At 39.9% G+C, this 21,845-nt stretch overlaps 1 protein-coding gene across 1 annotated transcript in view; it reads left to right on the top strand.

Annotated features, from left to right (window-relative positions):
• Positions 1-21,845, top strand: part of IGF2R (insulin like growth factor 2 receptor) — a 167,433-nt gene that overhangs the window by 140,070 nt on the left and 5,518 nt on the right. The window contains exons 41-47 of the mRNA XM_066595978.1: positions 51-184; positions 7,441-7,558; positions 11,500-11,640; positions 12,271-12,452; positions 15,248-15,434; positions 16,532-16,681; positions 17,860-17,929. Of these exons, the coding sequence (XP_066452075.1) occupies positions 51-184; positions 7,441-7,558; positions 11,500-11,640; positions 12,271-12,452; positions 15,248-15,434; positions 16,532-16,681; positions 17,860-17,929 (982 nt within the window). The remainder of the gene's footprint in view (positions 1-50; positions 185-7,440; positions 7,559-11,499; positions 11,641-12,270; positions 12,453-15,247; positions 15,435-16,531; positions 16,682-17,859; positions 17,930-21,845) is intronic.

Raw genomic sequence — 21,845 nt, 5'->3', positions numbered from 1 at the left:
AAGGATTGCATTTTCTTACTAGAACTATTGCTTCTCTGTGTTTTGCATAGGTATTATCTTAATCTTTGCCAAAGTGTGAACAAAGGGCCGAGTTCCTGCTCGGAAACGGCAAGCGTGTGTCGGGAAAGCAAGGGCCAGTTCCAGGTTTTAGGCCAAGTTCATACTCAGACCGTCACATTACAAGGTAAGTGATAATGTGTCTCACTGTGCTTACAGAGACCGATGCAGGAAGGACACCCAACGCGGTCGCCATATGACAGCCTTTGGCTTTGTTCACATGCAAATCTGCTTCCAGTAGAAATCTTTGTCGTTCATACAGTCCAAATTTTACTTCTACAGATTTATAAAGGCCACGTCACAGAAATAATTAGCATATCACTTATTTAATGTAATCTGCAGTAAATCAAATACCCGTGTGAAATCTATGGAAAATCTGTATTTTCCTCACTGAACATACCCTTTGTGGCAAGAGTGGTCTATGACCTCCTGTAATAGGAGTAAGGAACATGATGCAGCTCCACAGAGTTAGCATTAAGTGGAATTGCCAGGGAGCACGATGACTCGAAGACCTGGCAGATGGGTTTTGCATTAAGTGTATTGTATATCTGCCTGAGAAATCTCAGTGTTTATACATCTATATATATATATAAAGACGAAAGCCCTCACTGACTCCCTGACTCACTCACTGACTGACTGACTGACTCGCCAAAAGTTCTCCAATTTCCCGATGTCGTAGAAACATAAAATTTGGCACACGCATAGATTATCTCCAAAATAGGAAAAGTAATTGGGTCCCAACTCGATTATTCAATTCTAGCGCAAAAGAATTGGCGTCGAAATTTTACGTACTTAATCTAAATCTGTCACTTTCCAATGTCATAGAAACTTAAAATTTGGCCCGAGCATTGATTATGTCATAAATGGGAAAAGTTAATGGGTCCCAACACGATTATTCAATTCTATGCGCAAAAGAATTAGCGTCCAAATTTTACGTACGGAATCTAATTCTCTCACTTCCCAGTGTTATAGAAACTCGAAATTTGGCAGGAGCATTGATTATGTAATAAATAGGAAAAGTTAATGGGTCCCAACTTGATTATTCAATTCTAGCGCAAAAGAATTGGCGTAGAAATTTTACGTGCGGAATGTAATTTTTTCACTTTCCGGTGTCATAGAAACGGGAAATTTGACACGAGCATTGATTATGTCATAAATAGGAAAAGCTAATGGGTCCCAACTCGATTATTCAATACTAGCGCAAAAGAATTGGCGTAGAAATTTTACGTGCGGAATGTAATTTTTTCACTTTCCGGTGTCATAGAAGCGGGAAATTTGGCACGAGCATTGATTATGTCATTAATAGGTCCCAACTCGATTATTCAATTCTATGCGCAAAAGAATTAGCGTCCAAATTTTACGTGTGGAATGTAATTTTCTCACTTTCCGGTGTCATAGAAACGTGAAATTTGCCCCGAGCATTGATTATGTCATAAATAGGAAAAGCTAATGGGTCCCAACTCCATTATTCAATTCCATGCGCAAAAGAATTAGTGTCCAAATTTTACGTGCGGAATGTAATTTTCTCACTTTCCGGTGTCATAGAAACAGGAAATTTGGCACTAGCATTGATTATGTCATAAATAGGAAAAGCTAGTGGGTCCCAACTCCATTATTCAATTCTATGCGCAAAAGAATTAGCGTCCAAATTTTACGTACATAATCTAAATCTCTCACTTCCCAATGTGATGGAAACATGAAATTTGGCACGGGCATTGATTATGTCATAAATAGGAAAAGTTAATAGGTCCCAACTCAATTATTCAATTCTAGCGCAAAAGAATTAGCGTCCAAATTTTACGTGCGGAATGTAATTTTTTCACTTTCCGGTGTCATAGAAACGGGAAATTTGGCAGGAGCATTGATTATGTCATAAATAGGAAAAGCTAATGGGTCCCAACTCGATTATTCAATTCTAAGCGCAAAAGAATTAGCGTCCAAATTTTATGTACGTAATCAAATTCTCTTACTTCCTGATGTCATTTTATATGAAGGAAACGTCGCATGGTTACCTCCCCGTGGTGTTTCCTGGGTAACGCAGAGAACTATGCAAAATGGTGAACATATGTTTTTCCTCGGTATCTCTAAAGTAACCACGACTTCATAAGATTTTCCGTGTGAACACCAGTACCAAATTAACTCGGGCGAAGCCGGGTATATCAGCTAGCCTATATATATAAAACTGAAAGGCCTCACAGACTCACTCACTGACTGACTCACTGACTGACTCGCCAAAAGTTCTCCAACTTCCCAATGTCGTAGAAACATGAAATTTGGCGCAAGCATAGATTATCTCCAAAATAGGAAAAGAAATTGGGTCCCAACTCGATTATTCAATTCTAGCGCAAAAGAATTGGCGTAGAAATTTAACGTACATAATCTAAATCACTCACTTCTCAATGTCATAGAAACGGGAAATTTGGCACGAGCATTGATTGTCATAAATAGGAAAAGTTAATGGGTCCCAACTCCATTATTCGATTCTATGCGCAAAAGATTTAGCGTCCAAATTTTACGTGCGGAATGTAATTTTCCCACTTTCCGGTGTCATAGAAACGGGAAATTTGGCACGAGCATTGATTATGTCACAAATAGGAAAAGCGAATGGGTCCCAACTCGATTATTTAATTCTAGCGCAAAAGAATTGCCGTCGAAATTTTACGTACATAATCTAAATCTCTCACTTCCCAATGTCATAGAAACATGAAATTTGGCACAAGCATTGATTGTGTCATAAATATGAAAAGTTAATGGGTCCCAACTCGAGTATTCAATTCTAAGCGCAAAAGAATTAGTGTCCAAATTTTATGTACGTAATCTAATTCACTTCCTGATGTCATTTTGTATGAAGGAAACGTCGCCTGGTTACCTCCACGTGGTGTTTCCTGGGTAACGCAGAGAACTATGCAAAATGGTGAACATATGTTTTTCCTCAGTATCTCTAAAGTAACCACGACTTCATAAGATTTTCCGTGTGAACACCAGATAAACACCAGTACCAAATTAACTCGGGCGAAGCCGGGTATATCAGCTAGTGTGTATATATATATATATATATATATAAAGACGAAAGCCCTCACTGACTGACTGACTCGCCAAAAGTTCTCCAACTTCCTGATGTCGTAGAAACATGAAATTTGGCGCAAGCATAGATTATCTCCAAAATAGGAAAAGAAATTGGGTCCCAACTCGATTATTCAATTCTAGCGCAAAAGAATTGGCGTCGAAATTTAACGTACATAATCTAAATCACTCACTTCCCAATGTCATAGAAACGGGAAATTTGGCACGAGCATTGATTATGTCATAAATAGGAAAAGCGAATGGGTCCCAACTCCATTATTCAATTCTAGCGCAAAAGAATTGGCGTCGAAATGTTACGTGCGGAATGTAATTTCTTCATTTTCCAGTGTCATAGAAACAGGAAATTTGGCACAAGCATTGATTATGTCATAAATAGTAAAAGCTAATGGGTCCCAACTCGATTATTGAATTCTATGCGCAAAAGAATTAGCGTCCAAATTTTACGTGCGGTATGTAATTTTCTCACTTGCCGGTGTCATAGAAACGGGAAATTTGGCACGAGCATTGATTGTGTCATAAATATGAAAAGTTAATAGGTCCGAACTCGATTATTCATTTCTAAGCGCAAAAGAATTAGTGTCCAAATTTTATGTACGTAATCTAATTCTCTCACTTCCTGATGTCATTTTATATGAAGGAAACGTCGCATGGTTACCTCCACGTGGTGTTTCCTGGGTAACGCAGAGAACTATGCAAAATGGTGAACATATGTTTTTCCTCAGTATCTCTAAAGTAACCACGACTTTATAAGATTTTCCGTGTGAACACCAGATACCAGTACCAAATTAACTCGGGTGAAGCCGGGTATATCAGCTAGTAACTTATATGCTGCAAGTTGCATGAAAGGAATGCTTGCACCACAGTATTCCATATGCTTACTGTACAGGCTGCAATAACCTCATTATTAACACCCCCCCCCCCCCCCCCAAAAGTTAAAATTTGAAAAACCGTCCCGAAAATGTTACTTTTTGCAATTGTAGATTTTAAATTTGTCTCATTTAAATCGCCTTAAGTGCATTTTAACCCCTTAGTGACAGCTGATTTTTGTCCTAAGGCAACTCTTTCACACTGGCGACAGTGATATCGCCACCAGAAAAACGCACCAATATTGCAGCTGTATTCTGTGCGATATCGCTGCGTTTTCCTGCGGTGATATTGCAACTTCGTAGCACTCTTTTGCCAGGATTTTCGGGGGGGGAGGGTCTGACAATATAAACCCTACCCCGAAAATAAACACATTCCCTGACAGGTGCTCTCAGCTCTGCTGCACGTCTCCCCTGCAGCTCTGGCACAATTTCTGCATTGAATGGCTCTGATTGGTTCATTGAGCGCTGCAATGATTGGCTGAGCCGCAATTCTCGAGAACCAATCAGTGCCAGCGCTTCCTGGAGGCGGTATTTTTGAACTCCTGACCAGGATGCACTAGCTGAAGACCACAAGCTAGTGTGAAGGAACTGTCGGATGAGAAGTGTAGCGGAGCAGACAGCGCCTGTTAGGTAATGTACTGTTTGTTTGGGTTTTTTTTGTTTTTTTTTATGTGTCTAGGGCTTATTTTATGGACAAACAGTAGGACTTCCTACTGTAAACGTTTCCAGACACCGCACCAAAACCACGATTTTGTGGTTGTGATGCAACACAAAGGAAGGCTCCATAGGGAAAACTTGGCTACAAAACATTGCAAATCGAGGCAATATTCAGCATCCCGCAATTTTTTTTCGCTCTCAATGTAGCAGCCTACATAACATTGCTAATGTGAAGAAACCCATTGAAAATCGTGCAATTTTGTTGCCTGTGTGAAAGTGGCCTAACCGCTTACTGACACACCTATTCTTAGCCTTAAGGACCAAGCGATTTTCATCGTGTCATTCCAAGAGTTATAACTTGTCGACATCGACTCTTTTTTTTTTTTTTTTTTTTTTTGTGGGACAAGTTGTATCTTTTAATGGCACCACTCTGGGGTACATATTATGTGTTTTTACTACACTTTTTTGCGGGCGGGGAACAGAAAAACCACCAAGAAATTCCACCATTCTTTTCAGGTTTTATTTTGACAGCGTTCACCATTTACCATTTAGTAAAAATAGTCCAATAACCTTCTTATCTAGAACTGTATGATTACTGCTTCTGGCTGCCATGGGAACCCATTTGTACCTTGTAATCGCACTATGGAATGCCAGTGGGTGATAGGAGCCCTTTCTCTCTGTTATCTGCCTACATGATGCAGTTGGTATGGATTGTGGCATGTAAGGTGTTAAACTGCCAGGATCTGAGGTTTCTTTGCTATTGGTGGTTAGAGCAGGCGTCTGACTGTCAGTAGTCAGCCAAGCCACCGCCTTTAAAACGATAAATGTGCAGGTTTAAAGTTCATTAGTGAGGTCAGTAAAAACAGTAGATCATTAGTCAAATATGCCTTAGTATAATGGTGCGTTATAATGTTTATTAATTGCAGTAACCTGTTACAATGCAAAATAACTGAGCATACTTATACCATATAAAGCACAGACCTAGATGTACACTCTGACAGTGTTTCGCCCAAAAGAAGCCATCAATGTATTTTGATATGATGCTGCATTGCACTGTTCTACATTGTAACACGCATATGGGACATCAGCCATTCTAGTAATGCATATTTGACTGATGTACTGTTTGTGTGAGGGCTGCACTCTTGTTAAACTTGTAAATTTTAAATAGAAATATTTTAATATGATTGCTAAATATATATTTTTTATATATATTCCTAATCTGTGCATTGAGACTATCCTTTTGGGGTTGATATAACTATATACACAGCAGTATACATATGTATGCCCGTTGTTATTTTGGAGTACTGATACCAGTTATCTGTAGGGCTTTTTTTTCTATATTCTTAAATTATTTAAAGCCTTGTGAAAGGGGGAAAAAGTTGGTTTAAAAAAAAATATATTCTGTATAAATATTCAGATGCTACGGTCAGCAATGACTGCAGCATCTGCAGGGTTAAACTGGAGTGATTAGATGAGCAAGTCCCCATCATTTCACTACTTTTTTCGGATAAACCCCATATGTGACAATCAGAGAGCAAATATCCTCTCTGGTTGATGGGGGAAGTGTGTAATAACATGAACAAACCTTTCATGCCACCCACTCCAGTGGGACAGGGAGATATACAGGAGGATTGTAGATATTTGCTGCTGTGTGGTGGTCTCCCCTCTCCCTCACTTTCTCTTCCCGGACACACGGATTAAAAAGTGACAGCTGTAACTTCAGTAGTCCTCACTCCACTTCAGATGACTGTAGCTCCAATTCTGTAAGGGCTGCATTTTAAAGCCAAGAATTTTCACTATATAATGACACCAAAAAAATATTGGTAGCTCTGATAGAACCAAAGATATAGCCGTTCAAATTAGAACAAGCTACACTTTTAAATGTCCTTTTCCTGTGGAATGAACAACTTGTCCTAAACTGTTGGGGGGGTTAAACTGTGAGCTGTTTTTACTTTTAATATCAGAAAGTGTTTTTTAATGTATTTCCGCAAATAAGTGTAATAAATATTGTTAATGGGTTATACCTTTATGGTGAAATTTGTGAACAGCCCAGAGTCTCACAAGATCATGCTGCTAGAGTTGTGCTCCAACATTGTCCATAGTGATTGTACAGTGACAGAGCGGATTAGATTCTCAGCTCTTTGAGGCCACCTGCACACGGGCGTCTGCCTCCAGATTCCGCAGAAATTGCCGCCCATAGCGTGCAATGGCAAAAAGCGATTTCTTCTATACAAGCTGAAGTCAGTGGAAGCCGTCTACCTCATGACCCTTTCACAATCATCGTTGCGGAAAGGTCACGGGATCTGCGTCATCGTCTAGCGACAGCACGGCACAGTCTGTACTGCACATGTGCGCCGGCGTGCTGGCTGGCACATTCGCAGCACAGATATGAAGAGAGCAGACAGGTACGCTGGGGTCACCGGCCAGGCACAGGGTCAATTCCACTGTGGAATCCAACCCGGCTGTGTGCAGGCGGCCTGACACTGGATAGTGGCGACCACCTGCTTGTCAATTTTATCTATTCCCTTACATGTTTGGCATGTAAAATAACCATCCAGTTGCGGGGGAATGTAGGCAGCCAAAGTAAAAATAAAAATAAAAAATGGCTCTGCAATCGTGGGACAGGACTAATTTGGGTATGGTGGGAGTTTACCTTTGTGACACCTTGACAGAGCCTCTAAGTTTATGTAAAGTGAGTTGTTGTTAATGTAATCTATATTAGTAAATGAAATGCTCAGCAATGACTTATCTTATAAACCTTCTGTACATCCACCAGATAAAGCCATTTTAGTCACCTATTCAAATGGAGAGTTCTGCAATAATGGCCGCCAAAGATTCTCAACTACTATAAATTTGATATGCAAGAATGTAACCGGCAAGCCTGTGTTAGAAAAGTAAGTGGCATATTGTGTATCTCCTCTTTCTATAATAACTTGTTCAGAGATTGGATTACTCTGTCCATGGAACCACTGGGTACACAACACCCAACCTGCCATTTGTAAAGCCACAAGCAGGTATGCCATATGTCTTAGTCAACATAAGTGAGCTGCAAAGCCCCTCTGCTATCTGCATTCCCATATAGCCCCCCTCTAGGTTTGAACAATACTATGGGACTGGCATATAAAATTAGACAGCGCCACAATTACACAGAGGTCAGAGCGGAAGTCTCTGCTCCAACCTCACTTGTAACTGCAGGCACGTCTCATGTTGATTTCAATGACCGACTCCAGCCGATCACCTAGTGGTGACTTATCCTGAGGATAGGTCATCAATAGTATTCTCCCTGGAAAACCCATTTAAGTCTGAGCTCTCTTTTTTTTAGCTTTTAGAAACGTGTTTATTGTTTTATTTAAACTTAAAATCTCAACATGGCTACATACACTGGTCACTTTATTACAGACACCCATCTAGTAGTGTGTTGGACTTTTTTGGTCTTCAGAACCACAGTAATTTATTATGGCACCAATTGACATATCAGGGGACCCAGGTTGTGCCAAGAAAGCATTACACGCCAATACTCCACCCCTAGCAGCCTGAATTGTTGATACCTGACAGGAAGGGGGTTTCGATGCATGGAGTTTGTGTTGAATTCTGACCTTCCATCAGCATGGTGTAACGAAAATCTGGATTCATCTGACCAGGCGATGTTTTTCCACTTCCAAGTGTTCCAGTTTTTGCACTCTTTTGCCTACCTGGAGTCTTGCTTTTCTGTTTCTCTTAAACAGCCATGGCACTGGAGCTGGTTCAGTGGTTGTTTTCCTTTGATCACACTTTTCTTGGCATAAATTTTGACACCTTTGTGGGAGATTAGCCCCACAAGGTTAGTTGTCTTTAACCCCTTAGTGACCAAGCATGTTTGCTCCTTAATGACCAATCCAAATTTTGGAAATCTGACATGTTTCACTTTAACATAGAATAATTCCGTTAAGGTTTTGCGTAGCCAAGTGATTTTGACATTGGTTTTTTGCCACATATTGTATTTCAAATTAGGAAAAAAATGTAAAAAAAACTGTCTTTTTTCATAGTTTCAATTGCAATATGTGCAAACATACTGTACAAATTTTTGATAAGATACATATTTCCATCTGTTTACTTTATTCTGGACGCACATTTGAAAAACTTTTCTTTTAACTGTTTAGGAGATGTTTAACTTTAACATAATTATCAACATTTTGAGGAACACTCCTACACAAAGCCATCATTACAAAGGATCATAGGTGTCAGAATGATACCCCATTTTAAAGACTACACCCCTTAACCCTTTCCAATCCACTGTCTGACATCTTAAGACATTATAATTTAAGGCTGTACAGCTCCTATGTTGGAAGATGTCCGTCAGGGTTCTCTTACTGTATATTGCCAGCCACTCTGCTGTCACAGCCTATCCAACATGTCACCTCATGCAGTACTTGCTTTAGCCAGGATATAGCGCCGTTGTATAACATCAGAAAAAGAGTAAGCCCCATAGGAAAACCAGGATGCAAATTGGATTGTAAAAGGTTAATATATTCACTGAGGGGTGTCATGAGTATTTTGACCCCACAGTTCTTTTTTAGGAGTTAATGCAATTTAGAGGAGAAATAAAATTTCATATTTTTGCAAATATGTCATTTTAAAGGCAGGTTCTTTTTCTATAGAGCACATAAAAATGAGAATTTACACCCCAAAATGGATACCCTGTTTGTCGTGTGTTCAGAAACATATCCATTGTGGCCCTAAAATTATGTCTGTATGCACAACGGGCACAAAATAAAAGGAGCAACGGGTGGCTTTCAGAACAGACATTTTCCTTGAAGGTGTTTTAAGCCCCATAGCACACTTGTAGAGCCCTTGAGCGGCCAAAACAATGGAGAACCCCTAACAAATGCCGCTATTTTGAAAACTAGATCCCTTAACAAATTTCTCTAGTATATTTTTACCCCACAGTTTTTTAATGAATCTAAGCAAAGCGGAAGGAAAAAAAATACAATTTTAATTTTTTTGGCATTTGTCATTTTAAAAACAAGTTGTTTTTTTTTGTGCAGCACACATATGAATGAATGAATACTTGTAACCCAAAATGGATACCTTGGTTTGTCCAGTGTTCAGAGACATACCCATTGTGGCCCTAATCTATTTACAGGACACATGGCTAGGCCTATAATGGGGGGAGCAACCATCGTATTTCAGGGCACAACTGAATAAATTCCAGGTCCCATTGCCCACTTGTAGAGCCATTAAGCGGCCAAAGCAATAAAAAAAACACACAAATGACCCTATTTTGAAAACGAGACCACTAGAGGTGTACTGCTTATTTTGACCCCACAGTTTTTGAATGAATCTGAGTAAAGCAGAAGGAAGAAAATCGCGTTTTTTCGTTTTCTGGCAATTGTATCAATCTAAAAAAATCGTGTATGTATATGTGTGTGTGTGTATATATATATATATATATATATATATATATATATATATATATATATATATATGTATATGTGTGTGTGTGTGTGTGTGTGTATGTATGTATGTATATATATATATATATATATATATATATATATATATATATATATATATATATTTATATAATATTTTTTTTGTACAGCACACATATGAATGAAGACTTTCACACCAAAATGGATACCCCTGTTTGTCCTGTGTTCAGAAACATACCCATTGTGCCCTTAATCTACTTACCGGTTACATGGCTCGGCCTATAATGGAGGGAACACCCATTGGACCTCAGTGCACAACTGAATAAATAAATTCCAGGTCCCGTTGCTCACTTGTGCAAAAAAAAAAAATTGACTGCCTAAAAAGAATCCTCCCTCTCCGCGACCTTTTTAACATTTCCTAAATCTTATATAAAAGTAATAATGTAAACTGCGTGGTATGTCCGAAGACAGTGGTAATTACAGAGCCATAGTTGGGATGCGCACATGGGGCAATAAAATCAGGTATCCTTCCTCTCATGCTTTTTCGGGGGGTATTTCTTGACCTCAGTGGCAGAGATGGGGTGTAGAAAGTGGTGCTCTGTGAGGCTTCGTAAACATGCTGAGGTGCGGCGGTCTCAAACAGAAGACGCTCAACAAGCTGCTCCTGGAACTGCAGAAAGGCGAACGTTCCTGGCGACTTCTTGTAAATAACGTCGGCATTATAGGTAGGGATTTGAATAATGCCAGGTTCACATGGCTGTATGTGGAATCTGCTTGTGGAGACCTGCAGTGGATTCCAGCTGAGAGCCTGGCCAGGGCCCCGTGTATGGCTGTGTAATGTACTGCGCATAACTGCCTACTCACACAGACGATCATGCACAGTACACCTTTTTTTGTTTGTATTGTAGTTGCGTATCCATTGCATAGCGCCAATTGTGTGACACGGGGGGGGGGGGGGGGGGTCCAGCGGCCCATCATGACAGCTCCAGGTTTCTTCTTCTGGGAACAGACCGCATAGAGCTGTCACGTCCACAGCCCACATGGCTTTAATCCCCAGAGGAAGCATGTTTTTACGTCCCTGGGGATTAAATCCCACGTAAGCAGGACGTAAAAAGGCAATGGGGTGGTCACTAAGGCGTTAAAGTTCTGGCTGGGCTAGCGTGACACTGATAACCTTGCCTTGTTTGAAGCCACTCAGATCACTTGCTTTTTCCCATTGTAATGTGCATTCACACTGAAATCGATCCATGGAAACCTTTCTCACTTCATTGTATGCTGCTCGTCTGGGTCACGTGTCAGATAAATTCCATACAGGAATGCTCCAATTAAATTCAGTGGATCCTGCCAAAATGTCTTACCCATCCGATAGATGAATATATAGTTGATGGCTGTTTTACCGGTATCTTGTCTGCAAATTCTTCTAGGCTTGATTTACAGTCTTGTCGCTGTTCTATTAAGTGGGAGACCCGGGCAGCATGCGTTGTTCAACCAAAAGAAGTTATGATGGCAAATGGAATGATACATTTAGAAAATGTAAACATTAATTTAACCAGCATCTTCATCAAGTAAGTGTGTGAGGTGGGGTTATACTGGTTTTATCTTGTTTAGAGTTGTTGAATAATGGTTGACTGAGGTCTGTAATTTGTGAAGGATTTCGTAACTTTTTTAAATTTGACCTTCTCTAACCCTATTTTCCTGCCGCCCACAGACTCCCCAGTTCTTTTTTTATTTTGGGTGGGAAAGTGCATTTTGGATTCCTTGGAATTACTCAACAGAAACACACAAAAATAATGAAGATTTCATTAGTAATTTTTTTTTAATTGACCTTTTCCTATCCAGTGTCTGCCCTCATCCAACATTAAGATTTTCCTGCAGCACTCCTATGTTGGAGGCTGTTCTGCATACGTGTGTTACAGTATACAGGACAGAGCTCTGGTGTCAGAAGCCTGTGTGTGTGTGTGATAAATAAATATATTTATTATTTAATATTATGATATGATGCCAGACAGCGCTCCAATGTCAGAAGCTATTCCGCCTATGTATGTTATACTATGCAGAACAGCGCTCCATTGGAAACTTAAATTAATAAACTGGTTAAGTGAGAAAAAAACTATTGTAACTTTTTAATACCCAAATATAAAAAGACACGATCACCTCATCACACACATAATAATAAACATTTTTTTTCCCCATAGATCATATACTGCTAGTGGTGATATAAGGACCACAGATCAGTACTTCTATGAAGTTCAGCTTTCTGGAAAGGAGGACTCAATTAATCAGAAATGTAATAAAGCCAGCATATGCCAAGTAAAGATTAATGGGAATTTCACTCGAGCTGTCGGCTCTGCTGGAAATGCTAAATATTACCTGGATGGTGAGAAAATGCTTCCTTTTATGTTACAGGAGCTACATTAGAATCCTGATCCTTTTCTTTATAAAAAAAAAAAAAAAAGGCTTAAGGACATAACGATTTTTGGCGGATTTTCATCTCCATTTTTCAAAAGTCATAACTTTTTTTACTTTTCCGTCGACGCGGCCGTATAAGGGCTTATTTATTGCGTGGCGAACTGTAGTTTTTGATGGTGCCATTTTCGGGTACAGAGACTATATTGTAAAACTTTTATTATTTTTTTTATGATAACAGAAAGGGAAAACGCATCAATTCTGCCATATATTTTTTTTTATTTTTCTTTTACAGCGTTAATCATGCAGCATAAATGACACAATCCTTATTTTCTGCGGGCCGGTACGGTTACAACGATACCAAAATTCTTCTTTTTTTTTTTTTTTTTTTTTTTTTTGGTTTTTCCACTTTTCCATAAAACCCCTTTTTTTGGAAATCATTTTTTTTTTTTTCTAAATCGCTGCATTCAAAGTCCTTTAAGTTTATTATTTTTCTATGTCCAAAGCTCTGTAAGGGCTTATTTTTTGCAAGACAAGCTGTAGTTTTTATTGGTACCATTTTGGGGTACATACGGCTTTTTTTAATCACTTATATTGCGTTTTTAGGGAGGCAAAACGCTAAAAATTAGCATTTTGCCTCAGTTTTTTAGCGCTTTTTTTTAACGCTTTTTTCATGCAGAGTCAAAAGCATTTGCAACGCATGGTACGCATCGTTACAGACGCGACAATACCAAATATGTGGGATTTTAATTTTTTTTACCTTTTTAATACTAATATGTCAAAAAGCACAAAGTTTTTAAACTTTTTTTTACATTTTTCTTTTTAGTACATTTTTCTTTTTTTTTTTTTTATTTAACACGGTTTGTGTCCCTCTAGGGGACTTAAGGCACAGCACTGATGATCGCTGTGATAAAGCATGGCAGGACTTCTGTGCTGCCCTGCCTTATCGCTTATACAGCGATCACAGGCTATGGCAATGCAAGACACCTGTATCTGGCGTCCTGTTGCCATAGCAACCAGCTGGGCTCTCTGCGATTATATCGCTAGAGCCCGGCAACTTCACAGAGGGAGCACGCTCCCTCTGTGAACCCTTCCCATGCCGCGATCTACATAGATCGCGGCAGGGAAGGGGTTAACAGCGGGGGTCGCATCTCTGATGCACCCCCGTTGTTGCAGCAGGAGGCCGGCTATGACTGACAGCCGCCTCCCACTGCAGGATAGCGCGCAATCAATTATGATCTTGTGCTATCCCCTGGACGTAACCCGCTTCCAGGACGTAAACTTACGCCCTGGAGCAGGAAGGGGTTAAAGAAGTTAATAATTTTCTGTTTCACTCCCTACGTAGACATGTATATTTGTGTTTTTAGACCTTAAAGTTTGTTTTTTTTTTAAACTCCTGAATCGCTGCCAATTTATCTTCACAACCTCCTTCAAGGGGTTTTATTCTAAAGCGCCATAAAACATGACGCTCCAGCACAATGGCTGCATAGAGAAGTAAGAAGTGTTTTTTTGGGGGTGGGGTTTACAGTTTCCATCTGCTAGATTGTGTACATCGCGATCAGTGTACACAATAGCGGAAGCTTCAGTCCTTGTGCTTTATTGGTCCCGTCAACCTGTGATAACTGACTAGACCCAGCACAGATCTGCCTGTGCTAAAATGGAGCATTTACTGAAGTATGTGTATATGTAGACACCATAGAGGCTACTTGAGTGGTATTTGTGTGTAAATGGTCTTCACAAGTGTTTGAAATCAGATTGACCTAAATGGGTTGAGCAGAGACAGAGGTTTTTTTTAATGGCCTCAGTGACTGTTTCTTCAAAATCAACAAGCCTGTATTCATCTGCGTTGCTAATCCTCTACTGTGGCTGAAAGCTATGCCAAAGAATTGCAACTTTCCAAAAGTGATGGGAGGCATTTTTGATACACAAATAGCTTGCATCCGCGGGGACATTGCACAAGCGCGATATCAGGCCAAGTTTCATGGCCGATTTCCACAGCGCTTTAGTGTTGTCATGTAGCGTGCAAAAAGGTGCTACAGGAGTCAGGAAGGTAGTTAACAGAAAAACTCATGTTTATTTATGTCTTCATAATAAATCCACTTCTATATATCCAACTCAGGAGATGGCGAATGGAGATACCATTTTTCTACACACAATTCCCATACTACTTATCCAGGTTTTTCACTGGGGCCCTAGGGAGACTCTAGCACTTTGCTCCTTCCCTGCACTTGAGATAAGGTTATGGGAAACCTTCCTATAGCCAGCTGTTTGCACTTGTTGCTACAACTCATGTGCTCTTTCTGAAGCTTCCAGAACTATAATTCTGGGGTCCTTCAGCAGCATAAAGCTGATGCACTAGGCACTTGCTGAACAATGCTCAATCACATGGGCTGCTCTATCCCTCTGATCTAAACGCTTTGGTCCTGCAGTCACCAACTCCAACATAGCCATCATAAGCACTTGACCACTGACCAAATAGTCTCAGTCTTGGTACCACCAATGTCAGTGTTTGGCTACAGCCGTAATGTAATTAGACAGCAATTGACCTACTGTGCCTTGGAGTGAGCATAGGCTGGGGGAACATGGGCTCGTTTATTATTTTAGAAGCAATTACTGAGATTTACAAAAAATTCAGTCCCTGGAAAACCCCTTTTAAGTGAAGAAGAAGAAGAATGTATTCGTACCTGGAAGCCCCTTTTAAATATACATGTCTTTTCTTCTAATAGACAGAACAAAACTTATTCCGTGAATTTTTTTCTTTAACAGGTGATGATTTGGATGTAGTTTTCACCTCAAGCTCAAGGTGTGGTAAAGACCCTACGAAAAATGCCACCTCCTCCATACTGTTGCGTTGCAGTCCAACCCATGGAGAGGGACAACCAGAATTTCTACATGAAACGGCTGACTGTCAGTATTTGTTCACCTGGCACACGGCAGCTGTTTGTCCACTGATGTAAGTTACGGTCTTAAGCTCTGCAAAGCTCTGGTCTACACCATTAACCCCTTGAGTGGCGGGTTTCCTACCACCCTGTCATGCCCACCAGGGCAGGTTTTTTAAAATGGTCTAATCATTGAATTTCAACTAATTTTGCAGTTGCGTCTCAAGAGCCATAACTTTTTCATTTTTCCATTGACACAGCCATATGAGGGCTTGTTTTTTGCGGGACAAGTTGTGACTTTTTAAACAGGGGGGGAGGAAAAAAAGAAATGGGGGAAAAAAGAAAAAAAAGGGGCCATGTCATTAAGGGGTTAAATAATCCATTAACTTCCTTCTCTGGGTCAGTACGACGCATGGATACCACATGTGTGATTGTATTTTTGATTTTTTTACAAAGTAAAGGGAGACAAGTGTTATTATTTTTTGTATAATTTTTTAACTTTTTTTTTTTTTTTGTCCCTTTAGGGGACTTCCACAGGGACCCATCAGGACCCCTGATCACATTCCGGGGGTCCGATGGTGACAGCCCTTTACATGCTGCAGTGACAGCCCTTTACATGCTGCAGTCACATAGACTGCAGCATGTAAAGGGTTAACACAGCAGAGATCGGAGGTTTTCTCTGATCTCTGCTGTAAGAGCTAGTACCTAGCTGTCCTCTGACAGCTAGCAATCAGCTCTCCCTGCCACAGAGACCATCGGCTTGCTTCTGACAAGCCGATGGTCTCTATGGCAACCTGTAAACAAACCAGTGCAGGAGGTTGCCGACATATCGGCAATATCTTCTGCTGGTTTTTCAAAGCCCTTGCTTTGTTCTTTGTGGGTCTGTGCAGGCAGAGCACACTGTCACAGCTTGTGGCATTGTGCTCTGCAGTTCCCATAGTGATACATAGCCCGGAAATCTTCCGGGCAATGTTGCTATGAGCAGTGGAGCTCGTCCCGGAAATTTTCCGGGCGTGCCACTCAAGGGGTTAATGGGTGTCTTCCATTTGCCTTTGCCTCAAGTATCTGTCATGTTAAATTTGTAGGACTTCACTTGTTGTTCCTTCCCTTTACTAGAATGTTGATGTTAAATAACATTCTGTTTTTTATATATGACTTGTGTGTTTTACAGGCAGGTAGATATCGGTAAGACATCTGATGATGAGAATCAATATCAAGGCTTGTCTGGCAGAAGCCAGGCTGTGGGGGCCATTCTCAGCATTCTTCTAGTGATTCTTGTCGCTTGTTTAGTTGTACTATTGTTGTACAAGAAAGAAAGAAGGTAAGCAATTCTAATCTATAGCCATATAACTGAATGTCTATGCTCAGTGCCTTTTTTAACATGTGACCGAAAGTGGTATGAATGTAGTCTAAACTATAACTTGAAATACTACATGGTAAATTACTTCGGAATCATTTCATAGTCTTTTACAGGCTAAAAGCTGGTCTCCAAATTGGCACCTTAAAATGTCAGTTCATAGTAACACAGGACTTTTTTTAAGCCTAACATACTACCCCGTTTCCCTGAAAATAAGACATCCCCTGAAAATAAGACATAGCATGATTTTCCAGAATTTTTGAGGATGCGAAATGATTTTTCAGGCTTTTTGAGGATGCTTGAAATATAAGCCCCACTCCAAAATTAAGCCCTGCTAACAGTTAATTTAAAAAAGTCAATTTAAATAGTGTCCAGGCAGCTATACATGTAAAAAAGTTAAACCTTTTTGAACAAAAATTAATATAAGACACTGTCTTATTTTCGGGGAAACATGGTATGTCCATCTAGTTCAACCTATTACTCCACCCCCCCCCCCCTCCCCCACCCCCCAGTATTGATGCAGAAGAAGGCTAGAACCCCATTTTCCCCATTTAAGGGACAAAGACTGCTTCTGGACTCCAATCTGGCAATCGTAATAGTCTCTGGATCACTGACCCTTCTGAAGTGATTGGTTACTATAGCCTGTAATATTGTATTGCTCAGGCATCCAGGCCCCTCTTGTATGCTTTTATTGAATTCGCCATCAACACTTCCTCAGGCAGCGAGTTCCATAGTCTTACTGCTCTTAAAGTAAAGAACCCCTTTCTATGTTGTGTAGAAACCTTCTTACCTCTAGATGTAGAGGGTGCCACTTACAATATATCTTGAAAGGAAAGGTATAGGCGATAGTGGTCAGTCAAATTCCAACTCTGAAACCTGATTGTTTGCTACTGGCAATTGTTTCACTTTTTTTCTTTTACACTTGATTTGCTAGATCTCCAACATAGCCATCCTAAGCTGTGAGAACTAAAGCATATGATGGGAAATCTTACAGCCCCTTTAAAGCTCTACATTGATAAGAATTAACATGGAGACCAGTAATTTGTTACTGGATTTTACTGCTAACTCATGGCTGGTTTGCTTACTCTGGTTTCATTTGTAAAATGCCGTGTTACATGTTGACATTTATGTTTCCTTCTAAGGGAAACTGTTATGTACAAGCTAACCAACTGCTGCCGGAGAAGTTCCAGTGTGTCCTACAAATACACCAAGGTAATGACTGCTCTGCACTGAAATCCCCCAGTGGCCTCTCCACAAAGCAATGCACAATCCAGACAGTACTTGCCTTAGGCTCTTTAGCTCACAGGGCATTGCCTACACTGCATATAACTGTCTAATTCTCAGCTGACAGCAGGACTAGCAATACACGTGTTCGCAGTCTGTGAATGAAAACGGAAGTATTTTCATTCATCAACAGCAGACAGATCTTTAACCCTTTCCAATCCATTTTCCTTGATACTCGCACACACCAGCTCTTATTTATTTTGGGTGGGGAAGCGCATCGTGGATTCCTGGTAATTACTTAACAGAAACACACAAAAATGAACTATCATGATGATTCTATTAGCAATGTTTTGAAAATGAATGAGAAAATTTATGTGTGTGTGTGTTTCTGGATTAGAAAGGGTTAAAATTGAAAGACAAAGTGAGGAATTTCTCAAGGGCTTTGCACTAATATTTTGGTGTTTATTCCTTTAGGGATGCTGCCTTTTTTTCTCTTTTTTTCATTTTCGGTTACTCTTCTCTTTCAAAAAATCATAACTACTAATTTTTCTATCTATATAGCTGTTTGAGGGCTTGTTTTTTGTGGGCTGAGTTGTATTTTTCCATTTAATATATCATATAATTGACTGAAAAACCTTTAAAAAAATTGCAAGTGGAGTAAAATGAAAAAAAGTCATTCTGCCATTTTTCTGTGCGTTTTTTTTCTACAGCGCACAAACTGCATCAAAAATTACATAACAATTTTATAGGTCAGTACGATTACAACGATACCAAAGTTATATGTTTTTTTTTTTTTTTGCTGTACTACTTTTATTTTTTTTTCCAGACATTTAATTTTTTAAAATTTATTTTCTGCCGCCATCTTCTGCGCACAGTAACTTTATTTTTCTGTCAACGTAGTTGTCCAAGGGCTCATTTTTTGCAAGACCTCCTGTAGTTTACATTGGTACTATTTTGGAGTACATACGACTTTTTGATCGCTAATTTATTTTTCTGGGAGGCAGGGTGACTCCTTCTGGCATGTTGTTTTTTTTTTTTTTTTTTTTTTTTTTTCGGATGACTTTCACCGATGGGGGTAAATAATGCACTACTTTGATAGATCTGACTTTTACGGACAGGGCAATACCAAATATGTATTTTTGTTTTATGATTTAGATTTTTTCATTTCAAAAGATTTTATTAAAGTATAAAATTTAATATACATATCATTCGTGCCATCATTTATCCCTCCGCAGGGGGCAAAATGTTGATTATGAGGACTAAGATCACTTACTTATTTGACATATTAAAATTTTTGTTACAAATTTTCTCATTTATTGTCATTACTCGATAGAATATCAATAGAATCTTGAGTTATAAATCTAAACCACATAACTCAACCAACTTTAACAAAGGTCCTCTCCATTCTCACTGGGGTCTCAGTTACAGTAGACTTGAACATATAAAAAACTCTATTTTTTGTGGTCATCGGGATGGTCCTAGGTTGAAAGTAGATTATATCCTAGGCCGGGAATATCAACTAATTCGATCCACGGTCCCCACGTCACTCCATATTTCTCCAGTGTCAGATTGCATAGCATTTAACCTCTCGAAGAAGGCGATTTGTGAGATCCTGTTCATCACTGCTCTAAATGACAGGCTGGGCTGTTTCCATCTAGCTGCTATGTGGATCCTGGTCGTCATACATATACTCTGAATAAGCTTGTGGGCTTGATGTTTAACTCCAGGAGGGCGGTCCCCTAGCAGGAACATCGTTGGGGATTTCAGGAATGGGCCTATGAATAGTCTATGCAGTAAGCCAAGGACCCGTGGCCAGAGTCTATCCACTTCTGGGCACGTCCACCAAATATGCAATTGGGACCCCATCTCTGTACACCCCCCTAAAACATAGGGGTGAAGCAGAAGGAAAAAATGTATTTATCCTAACAGGCACCAGATAAGTTCGGTGCATAATTTTATAGAGGATTCCATTAGGGTGACCTGGTGGCTGCCCTTGGAAACAATTTCGCAACAATGAAACCACCTTTCTTCTGACATAGTAATTTGTAGATCCGTTTCCCATTTTAACATAAATGGAAGCTTGCCCTCCGTGTGAGGATTGTTCAATATATTATATATCAGGGACAAAGCTCCTTTTCTCAGGGGATCACATCTACAGAGTCTCTCAAACATTGTCAATTCAGGAATTATTGTTGGCAGATTTAAAGAGTGTAGAAAATGGAAAACCTGAATGACTCAGTAATTCTCCGTTTCAGGGGAGTTAAATCTGGCCTGGAATTGAGCTAATGTTATTAGATGGGATCCTATTGTAAAATGTTGTAGATTAGTCAGTTTGTTGATCTTTCACCATTGAAAATGGACTAGGTCCAGAATAGGGGGGATCTTACTCTTGAGACAATAGGGAGCATGCTAGAAGGACCTTGTTGATAAGCTATACTTAAAACAGAATATTTTTCCAGATTCTCGAGTAATAAGTGAGCGGACTAGCAATAGATTTGTACTCACAGGACCATCTGTCCATATCCGGTTAGGGGGGGGGTTATTCTGGCGGACTCTATATCAACTTACAGGGGGGCCGCAGGTCCGCCCAATGTCGTAATCCATTGGGCTGTTTGTGCCGCCATGTAGTACTTTGCCAAATTAGGAACAAAGAGACCTCCCTTGCTCTTGTGATAGTACATTAGAGTGTTCTTGATTCTGGGGCGTTTAGATGCCCAAATGAATTGAAAAGTGTGTCGTTGCAGGTGGGATTGGAATAGGTAGAGTCCGGAATAGATATAGAATCTGGGGTAGTAAGTTCATCTTTACGGCATGAATTCTTTCTAGCCAGAATAGTAGAGGATCATCCCATTTAGTTAAGGGCTGACACCCACTGGCGATATTTTCTTTCTTGCGCTGCGAGAGCACGTGAAAACTCTCGCCTCGCAGCGCAAGAAAGACGCTGAAATAAGACCGGGATATTGCCAGTCTTTTCAATGGGGCCAGCGGCAGCAGTGCTAGCCCCATTGAAAAGATATGGAGACTGCCGGGGACTTCTGCCACAGCTGTCACAGCTGTGGCAGGTGTTTGCTTCATCCCCGTGGGGACCGCGGGGATGTCATATAGTGTGAAGGGGTTAATATACCATGTAGAGCTGTGCACCTTTTTTGATAAAAATGTTTTATTTCCCCCCGCCCCCCAAAGTATACTTCAAAGTTGTAAATCTTTTAATTTGTACAGTGATGAGCTTTATTTATATAAAACTAAAATGCTTTTTTAAAAGGACACTAACTTTTTAGACCACTTATGCTCATCTAATAGCTTGTGTGTGCCTCGTCAACCTTGTATTATACTTTTTCTTTTCTTTGTTTTTTATAACCACTATAAATCAAGTTTAAAAATGCAGCCTCTCTGCAATCCACTGCTTGTTAGGCATTTAGCTCCTCTAGCAACTAGAATGTTTGGATGTGTTTCTAGCTGTGGGGTAAGGGCTGTTTTCACAGACTCTGCTCCCCTGCAGTCACACAGCTCTCAGATCTGCAGTCAGTGTGTACAAAATCTCTGCCTTTCCTCATGTTTTATTTACATAGGCTGCTATGTGCACCTATCTGTAGGCTGTTGGCAAAGCAGTATAATTCTTATTAGATTGATATTTATTAGCTGCTTTACTAAGTCTTAGGTGTTTGCATGATCACAGCATATAGACAGATATAGAGGGACAGACATGGGGGGGGGGGGGGGGGGATAGATATCCCTGTATATGCTCTATGTATGGTAGTAACATGAAAACACTCAAGCTAATAAAGCAGCTAATAAAGACCAATACGGATTATGTTGCTTTGTCCACAGCAGACTGGAGACACATATAATATGTACAATATAAAGATAGCAGGCGAGGTAATTTTAAGATTAGGAGAGGCAGAGA

This window comes from Eleutherodactylus coqui, chromosome 3 (assembly GCF_035609145.1).
Source record: "Eleutherodactylus coqui strain aEleCoq1 chromosome 3, aEleCoq1.hap1, whole genome shotgun sequence".
In the NCBI taxonomy this organism is placed as follows: domain Eukaryota; kingdom Metazoa; phylum Chordata; class Amphibia; order Anura; family Eleutherodactylidae; genus Eleutherodactylus; species Eleutherodactylus coqui.
This window is presented reverse-complemented; position numbering and strand designations above follow the sequence as displayed.